Source organism: Eretmochelys imbricata, chromosome 1 (assembly GCF_965152235.1).
Source record: "Eretmochelys imbricata isolate rEreImb1 chromosome 1, rEreImb1.hap1, whole genome shotgun sequence".
In the NCBI taxonomy this organism is placed as follows: domain Eukaryota; kingdom Metazoa; phylum Chordata; order Testudines; family Cheloniidae; genus Eretmochelys; species Eretmochelys imbricata.
This window is the reverse complement of record NC_135572.1, coordinates 209,823,482-209,840,800: the sequence shown is the minus strand read 5'-3', so window position 1 is coordinate 209,840,800 and position 17,319 is coordinate 209,823,482. Positions and strand designations below refer to the sequence as shown.

The following is a 17,319-nucleotide window of genomic DNA, read 5'->3' as shown; positions in this document are numbered from 1 at the left end:
TCTCCATGTCCCTCGGTGCCAGCTCACTCGGACAGAGAACCTACCCTCTCCCCGAGCTCTCGACACTGAAGGCACCGAGGCTTGGCTCCTCCATGGTCTTCTGTCTCTGAGACCTCAGAGTCAGAGTCCAACTTCTATCGCCCCAGGAGAAGCAGGAGCCACAGCTCGAGGTCCTGGGGCCTTTTGTGACAGATTTCTGTTATCAATCTGCCTGAAGCGTCAGGTGATCAGTCTGCGGCCACAGGATCGTTAAGGGAGGAGATGACGTAACACACCAAGTATCTAAATTTTAAATCTTTATTGATAAAATAATAAAATAAGAGCGGAGAGTGATGGGTGCTCCCCATGTCACTCAGAGGAAGGAAGCAAGCTTTAGGGCCTCAAGCCCTAACCCACTTTCATTCACACACTCTACCCAAGGCTGGCCAAACCTGGGTGTAACGTAAGCAGAAGAGGGGGAAGGGTGGATGGGAGTTCTGTCCTGGGCCCAGGTCATCTGAGGATCCACTATCATCTCCAAGTTGCTCCAGCTCTCAGGAGGGTTTTAAGTCCCGGGCTCCTTGTGGGGGGGATGCTTTGTTCAGGGACCTCTGCTCCTGGTGGCCTCTGTGCCAGTCCAAACCGGCTTTCCATGGTGTCTTCAGCTTTCTCAAAACACCCGGCTTCCAGGGACGCAAGGCTCGGCTCCCCCTCTTGCCGTCTCGCCGGTGTTTTCAATCTCTGCAGTCTTAGAACTTGTTTTCTTCTTTCCTGGCCTCGCTGCCTTGCAGGTCTGTGCAGTTGGGTTTTTCTTTCTCACGGATGCTCGGGCACATTCACGCCCCCGTCTTTCTCAGCTGTCAGCCAAGTCTCAGCTGTGAGCAGCGTCTTTGGCCTGGGGCCAGCGTCTTATCATTGTACTGAGCTTGCTATCTACAGTGTTGAATTAACCCAGTCTCTGCTCTCTTTCTCCTTCCCCCTTTGGCCTCTTGCAGCATGCAAAAGAATCTTCCAATCCACACTCACTCATACCTTTGACCCTTCCAAAAATATCCTGCAATGCTTGCAAAAGCATTAGCAATATACAATGCTGATCTGCCTTCCCCAGGGGACCCCTTGAGGGGGGGAGCCATCAGGGTATGACACTTTCACCAAGGACAGGGAGGAACCCGATGTCGCTGCTCCGCAACATCTTTTGTGGCCTCAGCCACCTTTGTCCCGCCATCGGCTACACATCTGACCTCAGCGCCTGCCCACATACCAATGCCTCTGACAACATCACCATCATCGACTCCAGCACCGTGCTCGGCACTGCCTTCGGCACTGCCCTTGGCAGTGTCCTCGCGCCCATCTTCCACGCTGGCACTGCTGTCTACATCGACATCAACTTCGTTGGTGCCTGCGAGTGGATCAGCACCGGCTTCTTCGATGGTTCCTTCCATCGTACTGATTGCAGCGCCGATACTTGGTCCGGCATCTGCAGCTCCTCCACCGTCTGACGCACTATTAGCAGCAACACTGCCCCGAGAGTCTTGGGACCCCCTGGGCGTGGCTGGCACGGAGCATCCTCTCATAAATGCTTCCTCCTCTTCGTCACCAGATGAAGCATTGGCGGGTATAGCCATAGCCCCGGCACTTGAGGACAACAGGGTGCTTCAGCAGTTGCTGCACAGGGCCGCTCAGGGTCTGGGCATTAGGCTGAGGAGGTAGTCGAGGAGGCTGATCCCATGGTGGACATCCTTGCACCTCAGGACCTTCCCGTATTGCCCTTCCACTTATTAAAACCATTAGGGGCACCACCAAGACCCCAGCTTCCTTGCCACCCACTGCCAAGCAGAATGAGAGGCGTTATTTCATTTATACTCCCACCCACCCCCTGACTCTCTTGTTGTGGATGCTGCTCACCAGCATGACACAGGGCTTCCAAGGGCCATCCCCAAAAAACAGGGAGGCTAAGCGTCTAAACCTTGTTGGGAGAAAGGTCTATTCTACAGAGGGTCTGCAGCTCCATATCTTGAATCAACAGGCCATTGTCAGCAGGTACTCGTACACACCTGTGCGGCAATGGCCAAATTTACAGTGCTCTTCCCTTTGGACTCCCAACTCCTGGGTCAACTCTCAGGGCTCCCTTACGAGGTCCAGCAAACTATTCAGGACCTCCTATTTGAAGGTGAGACTCTTTTTTCTGAAAAGACAGACAAGAGGCTGCACAGCCTGAAAGACTCACGAGTTACCCTCAAGTCATTGGGCCTGCACACTCCCGCCACACAGCAGAGACACTTCCGACCGCAACCTCCTCTGAGATTCCATTTGCAGAACCAACAGGTTGGTTCTCAGAGGAGGAACAGGAGTGGCAGGAGGAGGCAACACCCATCTTCAGGCCAGGGTTCTGGCCCAGCCAAAGCCACCCTCTGGCCCTAAACCGGCCTTTTGAAGGTGCAGTTGAGGACGGCGCGCCAAATCAGAGACTGGATCTACCCTGCCTTACCTTTTCCTCCTGACTATCCCCTTTCTACCGTGCATGGTCCCGTATCACTTCGGATCGCTGGGTGCTCCACATGATAGAGAGGGGATATACTCCATCCAATTCTGTGCCCTCCTGCCCTTCCTCTCCCCTTCCCCGTCCCTCTTCAGGGGACTCTTCTCACGAGCATCCAGGTGGTGCAGTTGCTACTGTCGCTAGGGGCAGTGGAGGAGGTTCCTCTGGAGCACAGGCTTCTATTCCTGGTATTTCCTAATATCGAAAGACAAAGGTGGCCTCAGGCGTATCCTGGATCTGCGAGAACTCAACAAGTTCATAAAGAAACTCAAGTTCCACATGGTCTCCTTGGCACTCCCACCCTCAAGCCCTGTGAATGTGTCCCTGGAGCTCCAGGTCCACTGAACGCTCACAGTATTCAGAGATTCGCTGCTTCCAAAAATCCGTTTACCCAACTTACTTGTACCATCTCAGATCACTGCTCCGCTTAACTCAGAGCACTTACGTATGTTTATAGTGAAATCAAACATAAGTTTATTTAACAAAGTACAGAGATTTAAATTATATCAAGTAGGTTTTGGAAACAGTTACATATAAAATAAAATTATAATGCCTTTTGAAGTCTATACTTAATTAACAAGATACTCTCATAGCTGGTATGACAGCATCACTAGGACACCCCAGTATTTCTCTGCCTCGACAACTAGCTGCTCACGTGGATCGTCATATCAGGAGGTACAGTTTGTGGTCCTTTACCTACTCAGCGTCTTTCAAATGTCTGGCCTACTGCTCTGAAGCAGCTTGAGGACACAATTTCAAATGGGATGCATTCTTAGTATAGTGATCAGAACCACTGATAATACTTTCCCAACCATTCCACCCTTATCTCAAGTCCTGAGGAAAATCAAGCAGTCCAAAGTATCAGTAATGCTAGTAGTGCCCTGGTGGCCAAGGCAGTTTTTGTCTACCAGCATCCTTTAGGTCAGGGGTCTCAAACTCAATTTACCTTAGGGCCAGTGCCAGTCCTTAAATCCTCCCAGCAGGCCAATTATGTCACTAATGCCGCCAAGAACCCACCCCCCAAAAAACTCCACCCCCCACCTGCCTGAGGCTCTGGGAGGGAGTTTGGGTGGGGGAGGAGGTTTGGGGTAGGGGATTGGGGTACAGTCTCTGGAAGGGAGTTTGGATGCAGAAGGGGTGAGAGGTTGGGCTCTGGGAGGGAGTTTGGGTGGGGAAGGGGGTCTGGGGTGCAGGCCGTGGGCTGGAGTTTGGGTGCAGGTTGCAGGCTCTGGGCTGGAGGAGGGGGTGGGATTGCAGCCTCTGGGAGGGAGTTTGGGGCTTGGGGTGTGTGGGGAGGGGTGCAGGCTCTGGGAGGGGGTTGGGGGGTGTGGCACTTACTTGGGGCTTAAAGGCAGGCTGGAGGGCCTCCGCGCGCTGCTGCCCCCGGCACCGCCTCTGCAGCTTCCCATTGGTGGCAGAGGTGCTCAGGGTGGGGGCAGCATGTGGAGGCACAGCCCTGCCCAGCCCTGGGGCCGCAGGGAGGGGCTGGCAGACACGTCAAGCGAGCAGGCAGATGCCGCTCAGCTCTGCTGCGCTGCCGGGCCCCGGGCCATCGTAAATCGCCTGGGGGGGAGAGTGCCCAGGGGCGGCAGCTGGGGCCAAGGGACAGACCCAGTCCCAAAACTGCTGGAGCCCCGCAGGCCACATTGGGGAGGTTCCCGCGGCCTGCAAGTTTGAGACCCCTGCTTTAGGTGGCTTCATGTCTCTGCATATGCATCTAGCCATTTCCAATCCTGCCAACTCAGAACAATGGCAAGACCACCCATTCCAAACCAGCATCCTTCCATTTAACAGCTTGGTATTTGGATGGATGGTGAACCCAAAGAGAGGTCTTGTTCAGAGCCAGGATAATCCATCCTCAATAACAGGAGAAGCGCTGTGAGAAAACGTTATTCTGCAAAATGGAAGAGATTCTTGATCTCGTGCCAACATCGTCAAATACTTCCAGACCATTTGAGACTACCGCCTTTTTCTAAACACATTATGTCTGTCAGCTCACTGCGTGTGCATTTGGCTGTGATTAATGCCTTTCATCTTCCAATGGAAAACTGTTTGGTCTTTACCCACCATACAACTGTGATGTTTCTGAAAGACCTTTCCAGAACCTTAACTCCAGGACTAAAAACAATGCCAACTCGGGATCTCCATATAGTATTGTCAGTGCTCATGAATCCTCCATTCAAACTCTTAACCTCCTAGTGTGTTCTTCATCTGTTTTTGAAGGTGTCTGTCCTGACTGCAGTCACCTCCACCAGAAGTATAGGTGAGCGTGGGACCCTTATCACGGACCTTCCCTACACTGCCTTCCATAAGGATAAGATTTCTTTGAGGTTACACCCCAAATTTATTCCAGAGGTTCCCTCTGAACTCCACTTTAATCAGGTCATACACCTACCAGTTTTCTACCCAAAACCTCACTACTCCAAAGAAGACAGGGACTCTGTTCTCTAAATCTCTATCAAGCCTTAGTTTTCTAACTGCAAAGGCCAAAACCCTTCAGGAAATCCCTGGGTTTCTTTGTTTTTGTTGGTGAACTGATGAAAGGAGAAGCAGTCCCCTCATAGAGGCTTTCTAAATGGGTTTCAGGTTGCATCCTGCTGTGCTTTGAGCTGAACTAGACACCTCCCTCTCAAGGTGTGAGTGCTCACTTAACCAGAGACCTGAGTAATTCAGTGGCTTCTCTTCAAGGTGTTCCCCTTCTGGAGCTCTGTAGAGCAGCAACATGGGCGTCAGGGCATACCTTTACCAGACATTACATGATGGTACAAGCTTCTTCTGCAGATGTATCCTTTGGCACAGCAGTTCTGCATTGTGTGGTACAGCACAGTTTCTTGCACCCTTCTCCTCACTGGATATTGCTTGTGAGTCACCTTGAGTGGAATATATATTGGGACTGTCACTCAAGAAGAAAGAAAGGTTTATAGTAATGAGTTATTCAAGATGTGTGATTCCTATGTGTATTCTATTACATACCCTCCTTCCCCTCTGATTTGGATCCTTTCCTAAGATGATTGGTGGTAGAGAAGGAACTGGAAAGGCAGTCAGTCTGTGACATCCCTTATGCCCTTGGGTTGGAGCATGAGGAGGTGCAGTCACAGACCAACAGACATTGCTAATGAAAAATCTTCTGCGGTCAGGTGACTGAAGCATATGCGTACCTTGAGCAGAATACACATAGGGGCTACACAGCTCAAAGGACTCCAGTTTCTGTAAAGTAAGTAGCCTTTCTTTTTTTTTATCTGCTTTTTTAAATTGGTCTAAAATGTTGAAGGCAATTAATTTTCTCATTGTGGTTTAAGCGTTTACTCATTGCATTTTACAGCTCTGCTGAAATCATATGTGGCAGTTTTATATATACTGCCTATTTTCATTGACTTATTTTGAGCCACTTATTTGCAGATTGGAATTAAAATTCATTCTTCAATCCATTTTCTTAAACATTATCTTGTTCATTGTGAACCATTAAGAGATTTTATAAGAAAAGGGTTTTCAATTTTGGCAGCTTTATTGCCAAAGCTTTGTTAGAGATGGAAAAGGAAATTGAGGTGGACAATTGTTTCAATTTTCATGTTGTGAATTTTTTAATTGGGGCTATAATCCTCTGCCTGTTTCATACTAAGGGTCCTGTTCCTGTAAAGAGAGGAGTTTGAAGTTTATTCTTTCAGAGAGGTCAGAGAGAAACTTTATGCTTGGATCTCTGGGAAAGCCAGACTAGTGAAACCTTTCTCAGTCTATGCAGATTAGGTTTTATTAAATAACCCTGTTGAAATGTTGGTATTTTAAAGACCTAATAATTAGGCCTAATTTTGAAAGAGTCATTAGTGGCTCTACAGTTATAGTGCTGTGTTTTTGAGTTAAAGTATTGTTTCAGTCACTTAGTTTGAATTAGCCCTCTTCCTATAGAGAAGGTATAACTGTCTCCCTAGATGTATGCCACTGGTTTCCCTGCAATAGGGTTGCTAGGTGTCCAGTTTTTGATCAGAACACCCTGTAGAAAAGGAACCCTGGTGGCTCCAGTCAGCACCGCTGACTGGGCCGTTAAAAGTCCAGTTGATGGTGCAGCGGGGCTGGCAGGCTCCATGCCTGGCTCCACGTGGCTCCTGGGAAGCAGCTGGCATGTTCTGCTCCTCGGTGAAGGGATGGCCATGGGGGCTCCGTGCACTGCCCCTGCCCCAGGTGCCAGCTCCGCAGCTCCCATTGGGTGGGAACCATGGCCAATGGGAGTTGTGGGGCAGCACCTGCGGATGTGGGGACAGTGTGCAGAACCCCTGACTGCCCTCCTCTTTCTAGGAGCTAGAGGGACATGTCACCGCTTCCTGAGAGCTGCCTGAGGTCAGCGTCACCCAGAGCCTGCACCCCAGACCCCTTCCTGCACCCCAATCCATTGCCCCGAGCCCCCTCCCACACCCAAACTCCCTCCCGGAGCCCACACCTGATGCCCCAGACCCGAGCCCCTTCCCGCACCCCAACCCCCTTCCCCAGCCTGGAGCCCCCTCCCACACTCCGAATCCCTCAGCCCCAGCCCGGCGCCCCTTCCTGCATCCCAAGCCCTCATCCAGAGCCCGCACCCCAGCTTGAGCCCTTACTGTCTCCTGCACCCCAACTCCCTGCCCCAGCCCAGAGCCTCCTCCTGCACCCTGAACCCCTTATTTCTTGCCCCACCCAGAAGCCTGCAGCCCCAGCCCAGAGCTTGTATCCCTTCCTACACCCCAAACCCCTGCCTCAGCCCAGAGCCCCCTCCTGCACTCCAAACCCCTCATTCACATCACCACCCCAGAGTCCGCACCCCAACCCTCTGCCCCAGCCTGGTGAAAATGAGCGAGTGAGGGAGGGTAAGGGGAATGGAGTGAGCGGGGATGGGGCCTCAGAGAAGGGGCGGGGGTGTGGTGGGGCAGGGGGCAGAGCAAGGTGTTCGGTTTTCTGCAATTAGAAAGTTCACAACTCTACCTGCAAGCCCCTGAAGCAGTTGCAGTGTGAGCTTGGAAAGCTCTGAGCAGCTGCTGTTCCTTCCCTACTGCAGCTTCCCTGTTGGCCATGAGGTGAATCATAAGAAATGGAGAAGAGTAATTCTGCTTGCACCATTACCTGTTTCCCTATTAGGCTGTGGGAGACCCAAGGAGAACAGAATAGGTGCTCAACTGAGACTGCCTGAGCCCAGGGGAGCACCTAATAAAGAATGGCTCTGCTCCCCTTTCCCTATAGCCAGGCAGAACAGTCTAGGAGAGAAGACGAGAAGCTGAGACACCCAGTTACTGCTCCCTGATTCTCTGTCTGAGCCCCTGTGCAGTGTAGAATAATCTGGGGGCCCCTTCATGACCTCCCCCCCCCCCATGACCCTTATATATTTGCCTCCAGCCCCAACATTTCTGTGTGTCAGAGACTACTGAGGGGGAAGTGTAGGAGCTCTACACCTGTTGTGGTCTCCCCTAGTCAAGAGAATCCCCAGCAGTGGACTTGTGTTTTCCACTCACTTTGCTCTCTCTGGAAGCACAACAGAACAGAGATATTGCTCCAAAATATTGATTTTTGTCCTCAACCTTTTAAAAATATTTAACCCACAGTGTTCCTTAAGGAAGAGGTGTTGATTTACAACATGGGATTAGTTTTCAAACATCTAAAATAGGTTTCAGAGTAGCAGCCATGTTAGTTTGTATCCACAAAAAGAAAAGGAGTACTTGTGGCACCTTATAGACTAACACATTTATTTGAGCGTCCGATGAAGTGAGCTGTAGCTCATAAAAGCTTATGCTCAAATAAATTTGTTAGTCTCTAAGGTGCCACAAGTCCTCCTGTTCTTTTTATCTAAAATAGGGAGGAAGTCCCTAGATTGGCGTGACAGAAGCTTACTTGTGCGGAAGAATGAGAAAAGATGAATAGATTAATAAAAGTAAACTTAAGGTTTTCAAAGTTACATTGAAAGGAAAACTGCAGTATAGTGCGAAGTACAATATACAAAATCTACTCTGAGACAACGTTATTTAGGTTTCATAGTCAATAACTTATACATTAGGAAATATCAGAGTAAAGGTTGCCTGTATAACCCTGAATTTTGCCCGCCTAGTATATATGTATTGTGCTAGTCATTAATTATTTGGTCAATAACCAGATATGCAATTTATCCCAGGGGTTAGTAGTTCTCTTGAGTCCCAGGGATGACAGTAATTACCCACCACTGTTTTTAAGACCTGGAGGAGCTGCAGTAATGCACCCCATGGAGTAGAACACAATCCTTAGCCTACAATGTGATGTATAGCATTCATAAAGTTAATCCAATCATTCCGAAATATAATGCATGAGGTTGCAATAGCTATCACAGTATTAGTGAGGCATTGGTTGTGACATCATAGTTAAGGCTGAATTCTACTACGCACTTCTGGCAGGGATTCAACCTTTATTTTGTATGAAAAATACAGTACATCCTTTCCGAACTTACGGTACTTATTCTTTGAATACTGAATGAATTTTATGAGAATTACAAGTAAATCCATTAATTAATTTCTGTTTAAATTAATTAAAAACTGGTCCTTTAAAATATTTAGCAACTGTTTCAGCCTTTTTTGTCTTGAATGGTCTTAACAAAGAAATAACAAACATTTCAAACTTTCTACATATAATTAAAATTCATTTAAATTTTGTGCATAAGTTATATTTGAAGAAATTAGTTTACGTAAGACCACAAGCATGGCCATAGTGGATCAGACCAATGGTCCATCTAGCCCAGTATCCTGTGTTCTATCAGTAGCCAGTGCCAGATGCTTCAGAGGCAGTGAACAGAACAGGACAATTTATCAAGTGGTCCATCCCCTGTCATCCAGTCCCAGCTTCTCTCAGTCAGAGGTTTAGGGTTGTAATTAAGTTACTAAAGATTGTTGTATCTAATTTTTATTCCGAGACAAAAAAATTAACATGGAGTTAAGTTTGTAATTATGCATCAGTAATTTAGGGTAGAAAAAAATTACAGGGATATTGTGATTATCCCAAAATCAAGTACTACAAACCCAGGAAATTCAGAGTTATAGCTATGCTTGAAAGAAATCCAGAAATATGAAGTTGAGAAATGCACAATTAAGACATTGTTGGGGAGTCTTTGTCTGAGTCCAGCTGTGTCTCCTCGTGGTGAGGGTATGTGGCTGGTGGTAGGGGAACGTGGGTGTGAAATTCCCCAGAGTACAATGTAGACTGATGGACACCTGTATTTACTCAGTTCACTAACCTGGGCTGCCTCTGTCACTGCTTCGTTGTGAAAGCAACCACTCCTGGTCTGTTCACACATAGCCTCCAGCATGTAAATCACTCTGAGCTACACTGTCTGAGTGCTATAGCCAGCCACTCATGAATTACATTGCATGGCAACACCAGCAAACTCCCAGTTCCAGACTTACCCCCAGAAATGTGCATCTTGTACTGCCCAGCCCTCTCCTGGACAACACAAGCTCATATAAAGTCTGTCATTTTTTAATAGAAAACAATGTGTACAAATCCTGTTATCACAAATGAAGTGTCCCAAACACACTGGTTTAGATAAAACAAGTTTATTAATTACAGAAAGATAGATAGATTTTAAGTGATTGCAAGTAATAAGGCATAAAAGTGAGAATTGATTACAAAGCAATAAAAGGCAAAACACAACTAATACCTAACTTAACAAGCTAAGTGAATTCAAAGCAAAAGTTTATCTCACAACATGCTTTAGCAATCTTACTGGCTGCAGTTCTTTCAGCTACGATCTCCCCCCCAATTCAGTGGTAATTTTCTTGTCCTTCAGGTGTTGTTGATGTCATGAGTAGAGATGCCATGAGAGATGATTTGGGGCCTCTGTTCTTCATTTTTATCCTTTTTCGTTGAAAATCATCTCCAGCTGGGGTTCAGAAGACAAAATCTGGGGAGATGGGAACTTCCAGCTGCTTCTTTGGCAAGATGTAAATTTCTTGCTCACACCCTTTTTCCTGCCAAAGAATGGCTGTTTAACCAGGTGATAGTCTATTTGATTTTGTTGACACCCGTCTGAGGTGTCAGTTTGCCTTTTGTCTTCGAAGAACCAGTTTGTGCCTGCTTTTCTAAACTTGGAATATGTCTCAGTAATGTTATACAGTAAAATCGTATAACTTTACATACAACGTTGCCACACTTATTTTACCAGGACAATAATGACCAGTAAATCACGGGTTTTCAAATGATACTTTACAAGGCATAGTTTATACAAAGTTTATCTTAGTTTTGCAAAAAGGGTGAGCATAGGTATGCAGACTGTTACACTAGGCCCTCCTTGGTGCAGCAAGTTCCAACCCAGGGCCCTGTGATTGTCAGTCAGATAGGCAGCCTGGGAATGGGCACCACAAAGCCTGCTTCATGGGTTGCTTCCTGCCCTGGCCTCTACCAACTTAAGTCGCAGCAGGGTCTGCTTATAGACTCAAAAAAGGGGGGTTCTCCCTAACTGTGATCTGGAAGCTCTTTTCCATCAGTCATGGTCCCCTGTTCCCAGTCTCCACGGGGGCCTTCAGTGGCTCAGACATGGGCTCTGGTCCAGGTGCTGTGAAGCTTCTGCAGCCTCTGTACAGAAGCTACTAATGTAGGACTGCTCCCATGCCCTAGTAGCTGTGACTGAACTGAGCGGCTCCCTTTTGAGCTCTGCTTCCATTGTTAACATGCCCAGCAGGTGCCTTTGGGGCTTAGAATTGCTTGTTAACCCTTGATTCCCCACTGTGGGGCTTATACACACAATCACAGACACCCAAACCTTGTCTCTCCTCTGAAGTGATTCCAGAAAGGAGGGGGTAAAAAAAGATTGAATGTGTCTTTAAAAAATCACCTTAATCTAATTTGGGACAAGAAACACAAAAATGCTTTAATCGTAATTGTATAGTTATTGCATAGAATCACTACAGGGTACTGATACATATCTGGAACCTTTACTGCATCTTAATGTAGTTTTTTTGTCTGGAATATGACACAGTGATGGTAATTGACAGCTACCTTCAATAAGTAAGACATGCAATTAACTAACATCAGTGTTTGCAAAATTCAGTGTAATTCCTCTGCTAAATGTTGGGATGTGCAAAGGATTACTACAGATACTGCTGTAACTCACAAAAGCTTATGCTCAAATAAATTTGTTAGTCTCTAAGGTGCTACAGGACTCCTTTTCTTTTTGTGGATACAGACTAACACAGCTGCTACTCTGAAACCTACAGATACTTGAAATTACAGATGATCTCTTAAGTAAAACTCTTTCCCCAGTCCTGTCCAAGTATTCCCTAAAGGTATTTGAAGTTGAATGTCCTTATAGTCGTTGTAGCTCCCTGAAAATGTGGTTGGTCATTTTCTGGTAAGGAAATCAAGTTTCACTCTCTTTCCCCCCAAAACCCAAATGTGTGGCTTTCAGCAATGCACCTAAGCGCCAGGGACTTCATGCTGCTCCTAATTTCTGTCTGACTGTGAGATTTCTTCCTGGTACTATCGCCTTGTCAAGATCTAAGACTACTTCAACTATTTATTTTTGCCTGTGACATTTTTTTCCAGTGAAATAATCGCTTCTAATAGAAATCTTATTTTTCGCTTGTAGGAAATTCGCAAATGGGTGCTACCATAGTAGATGCTTTGGATACTCTCTATATCATGGGACTTCATGATGAATTCAGAGAAGGACAAGACTGGATTGACAAAAACCTTGATTTTAGTGTGGTAAGTAGAACATCTTCTTGCATTTCACTGGTCCTTTTAAAGGTGTTTTGAGAAAACATACTGTAGTGATCCCAAGCAGGGGAGAAGTTGTTAAGCTGGAACTATGGTTGAGGATACAAAAAACATTTATTAGAAAGACCTGAAATTCAGGTTTATGGCTAAACTTCAAAGGACTTCCTTTTTATTTTTTGTGTTTTGAAAAGTGAAAATCTGTGCCCCCCCAACCAAGGATGTCTTTCGATTTAATGTGTTTAAAAGTTAGCGATTGTCAAAAGATGGATAATACTTAAATGTTCCATGAGAGATATTAGAACCTCTGCAGAAGAAGTACAAAGTTATCCCCAATACAGATCAAATTATAAGCATGTTACAATAGCACCAGAGTATTCAGTTGTGGAAGGAGAAGGGGTTTTACTTTTAAAATTGTGGTGCATGAACTACTTACAATATTTCAGTCCAATTGTTTATTACAAGTTTTAAGGTATATACTCTGATGCACCCCAGAATAACAATCCGAAAACACAAAACAACAGTGACAAAACAATACACAAATGTAATAACCATGAGCTGGTTAGGTTTAAACAAAACATAACAGTTCGAACAGCAGATATGTATCAATGGTTCCTGAATAGCAGCACACATCCAACGGTATGTGTGCACGCACACACACGCACACACACGCACACACACGCACACACACGCACACACACACACACACACACATGCACACAATTTCCTTCCCTTCTCCCCAAAAGTTCAGCGGTACCTAGTTGGAGGCATCAAGTGACCTTGGGGCTGTAGGCTGTACCTCTGATTCAGTTCACGGCGTGGGCACCCTTGCTGTGCTACATCTTCCCCAGCTGGCCACATCTTACACAGAAGGAGCATCCTCTTCCCTGTCTGTTCCTCTTTCAGTAAACAGTATATCTTGCTGGTGAACAGTGCATTCTCCCTGTGGTAAATGTATTTGGCATGCTCCTTAGCCTGTAGCCCGGAAGATCATGCCAGAAGCATTCAAAATGCTTCCAGATCCCCAGCTAACATATACTGCCTGTCCAGGATAGAATGCTTCGAGTCTCTTATGGATATGCTTGTTGAAACTCGTGTATTTCCTAATCACATCAGTTGTTTTCAAGGACAGTGAAGGAGTGGGATTATCCTTTTCTGTCATTATAAACAATTTGGTCCTACTAGGTTGGCTGAAGAGCTGATAGGACATGGTTACTCCAGTACTTTCGTGAGGCATACTCTGAATATCATATAAAGTAGGATTTAATGCAAGGGTGTATCTCAGTGTTACTCTAATATGTAAGCTACATGTTACTTCAGAGTCTTATGCAGTCTTTCCACTATCTCATTTCCTTGGCATACACAGCAGATTTATAACAAAATATACCAATTCTCATCAGAAAGCCTTCAAACTCTTTTGGTACGTGTGACTGGGTGTGCCTACCCTACACCAGCATCGAAGGGGTTAACTATGCTCTGCAGGCTGAGGAAGCCTGCCCCTCTGACTCTGCTGGGCATGCTCAGCCTGGAAGCAGCGTATAAAAGGTAGCAGCCCAGCTCAGTCTGGGGAGGCTGCTGACAAGGAAGGACGGAGGCTGCGAGCTCCCTGCAGGGAGTTGCTACAAACCCCGACTACGGGACTACGGCTCACAGGGTGTCAGTATATTCTAGTGGTAGTCGATTATGTGACCTGCTACCTGGAGGCCATTCACTATGGGCCACCACGGCCCCTGTCATAGCCTCAGAGCTTCTGAAAATTTTTGCTAAGGTCAGGATACCTAGAGAAATATTGACAGACCAGGGGACGAATGTCTCCTCCAAACTTATGGCCAAGTTATGTTGTCTACTAAACTTCCACACTCTCAAGACTTTCACAGACTGATGGCCTCGTAGAAAGATTTAACGGAACCTAAAAACCATGCTGAGGAAGTTCGTGGACGATGACCCACAACACTGGGACAGGCTGCTCCCCTCACTACTGTTTGCAGTGCGTGAAGTCTCCCAGACCTCGACAGGGTTCTCCCAGTTTGAGCTCCTTTATGGGAAGCAGCCAAGGAGGATCCTAGACCTTCTCCGAGAGACTTAAGAGGAACAAGAGTTGAGGGTCACAGGGTCAGCCCCATACGTCTTGCAACTAATTGAGCATCTCCAGCTTGGGGAGTTCTCCTAGAAGAACCTGCTTCAGGCCCAGCAAACCCAGGATCTCCATATAGTTGGGGGGCCAAGATGCGGACCTTTGAGGCTGGGGACAGGGTCTTGCTCCTGTTGCCATCATCAGAACCTAAACTACTCACCAAATGGCCGGGGCCATTTGAGATTGTTCAATGGGTATTATGAAGTCAGACTCCCTGGGCGACGAAAAGACCTATGGGTCTACCGTGTGAACGTCCTGAAGGCCTGGAAGGCCTACTGATCACCCCCTACCCCCCAGAACCTGAATTGGGAGCAGTAGCCAGTTGAGCCCCTGGCACAACACCAATCACACTGGGTAAGGACTTGAGCCCAGAGCAACAGTGGCTTGTCCAAGACTTCCCCTCTGTTTTATCTTCTTGACCAGAATGGATGAGTATTACCAGCCACCACATAGATATCATTCCCAGACAAAAGGTCCGCAACCAACATCGCCTACTTCCCTGGAAAATGTGGGAAGTGGTCCAGAAGGAACTTGAGGCAATGCTAGCCACGGGAGTAGTGGAAGAATCCCGGAGTGAATGGAGAAGCCCCATAGTCCTGGTCCCAACGCCTGATGGGACTATGAGGATCTTTATAGATTTTAGGGGGTGAATGCCATTTCCTGCTTTGACGCCTACCTGATGTCATGGATGAATTGACTGCTGGAACAGCTGGGTAGTGCTAAGTTTCTATCAACATTAGATTTGACCAATGGGTACTGGCAAATACCCCTGGCCCCGACTTCCTGGGAGAAGACAGCCTTCCCTACACCACCCGGTCTATACCATTTCATTACCGTGCCCCTTTGGGTTACATGAGGCTGTGGCTAGGTTCCAGTGATTGATGGACCAACTGTTGCAGCCACACCGGCAGTATGTGGCAGCTTTTATTAATGATACTGTGGTCTATAGCACAAGTCGGGAGGAACACCTACAACATCTCACCACGGTCCTACAGGCCTTGAAGGAAGCAGGTCTCACAGCAAACCCCGCCAAGTGTCACCTTGGGTGGAAAGAAGTGACCTACTTGGGATACACGGTGGGGGCGGGCCAACTCCACCCCCTGGTGGACAAGGTACAGGCCCTGAAGGACTACCCCACCCCTACAACGAGAAGAAAGTTAAGGAAGTTCCTGGGTTTGGCCGGATACTACTGACGGTTCATGCCAGACTTTGCCATGATAGCCGCCCCCCTCTCCTACCTCACAAAGAACTCCCGGCCATGGAATGTCCGGTGGTTGGAGGATTGTGAAAGGACCTTCCAGCTCTTGAAAGAGCAACTCACCCACGCACCCGTCCTGTTCCAACCACGCTTCCTCAAAACCCATTATTTTAGAAACAAATGCCTCAGAAGTGGGGCTAGGGGCTGTTGTTTTTCACACAATGCACAGTCAACCTGTGGAACTCCTTGCCAGAGGATGTTGTGAAGGCCAAAACTATAACAAGGTTCAAAAAAGAACTAGATAAATTAATGGAGGATAGCTCCACCAATGGCTATTAGCCAGGATGGACAGGGATGGTGTCCCTAGCCTCTGTTTGCCAGAAGCTGGGAATGGGCGACAGGCGATGGATCGCTTGATGATTACCTGTTCTGTTCCTTCCCTCTGAAGAAACTCGCATTGGCCGCTGTCGGAAGAAAGGATACTGGGTTAGATGGACCTTTGGTCCAACCCAGTATGGGTGTTCTTATGTTCTATCTCAGGAATGAGAGGGGGAGGAACACCCCATGCTATACCTAAGCCGGAAGCTATTTCTCTGAGAAGTCAAGTACTCCACCATTGAAAAGGATGCCCGAGTGGTAAAATGGGCGACAGAGGCTTAACAGTATTACCTACTGGCCATGCACCCCTACAGTGGATCAACACCATGAAGGATTTGAACTCACAGATTATGAGATGTTACCTCGCCCTCCAATCCTACAAGTTCAGCGTGTTACACTGCCCAGGTAGGGCCCATGCTAATGCAGACTTTTTCTTCTGGGCTGGAGTGGGGGACAATGGGGATGGACTCCTGCCAGGTCCAGTCTTCAGAGGCAGGGTGTGTGATGGGGTGTGCCTACCCCACACCAGTCCCTAAAGGGTTAATTATGCTTTGCAGGCTGCGGAAGCACCGCCCCTCCGATCCTGCTGGGCATGCTCAGCTTGGAGGCAGCATGTAAAGGGTAGCAGCCCAGCTCAGTCTGGGGAGGCTGCTGATGGGGAAGGATGCAGGCTGTGAGCTTCCTGCAGGGAGTTGCTACAAACCCCGACTATGGGACTATGGCTCACAGAGTTCCTGACTGGAGACTCCAGGCTGCCCGACGAGCCCAGAGAAAGGACGGCACTGGTGGGAGCCCAGCCATTTGAGGACCCCAGAAACCCAGGGGACCCGGGAAGTTTCGATGAGGGAGAAAGGGTAAGAAGCAGCCCAGGGGACTCGAACTCTTAGCTGGCAAGCAAACCAGGGGACTGGTCAGTGTGTTTTGGGAGGATCCCCACTGACTTGTTTGTGAGCACCCCCACCAACGCTAGGGCCTTGGGCCAGGGCTTGGAGTTGCAGGGAGGTCCCGAGTTCCCTTAACCGGGGTGCCACACCCCTGAATGGCGCCCCTCTTCCCCAATGGGCCAACTGGCCACATAATCTCACAGAGGTGGGCTACTTCACTGACTCTGGCCATTGGGCCACACTGCCCTGATGGAAAGGGCCACTCACTGATTCTGGCCATTGGGCCGTGCTGCCCTGATGGGAAAGGACCACTCACTGAGTCTGGCCATTGGACCACACTACCCTGATAGTAAGGGCTGCTTATTGACTCTAGTTACTAAGTAATACTACCCCATGTTACAGTAAAAGTTATTGGTGTAGGACCTGACCAGCTGCAGAATCACCTCCACCCTTCCATCTAACCCTATGTGACCAGACACCCTGTGATGGGGTGTGCCTACCCTGTGACAGTATGTAA

General features: G+C 47.8%; 1 protein-coding gene across 1 annotated transcript in view; it reads left to right on the top strand.

Annotated features, from left to right (window-relative positions):
* Positions 1-17,319, top strand: part of MAN1A2 (mannosidase alpha class 1A member 2) — a 311,536-nt gene that overhangs the window by 151,837 nt on the left and 142,380 nt on the right. The window contains exon 4 of the mRNA XM_077823277.1: positions 12,081-12,199. Within this exon, the coding sequence (XP_077679403.1) occupies positions 12,081-12,199 (119 nt within the window). The remainder of the gene's footprint in view (positions 1-12,080; positions 12,200-17,319) is intronic.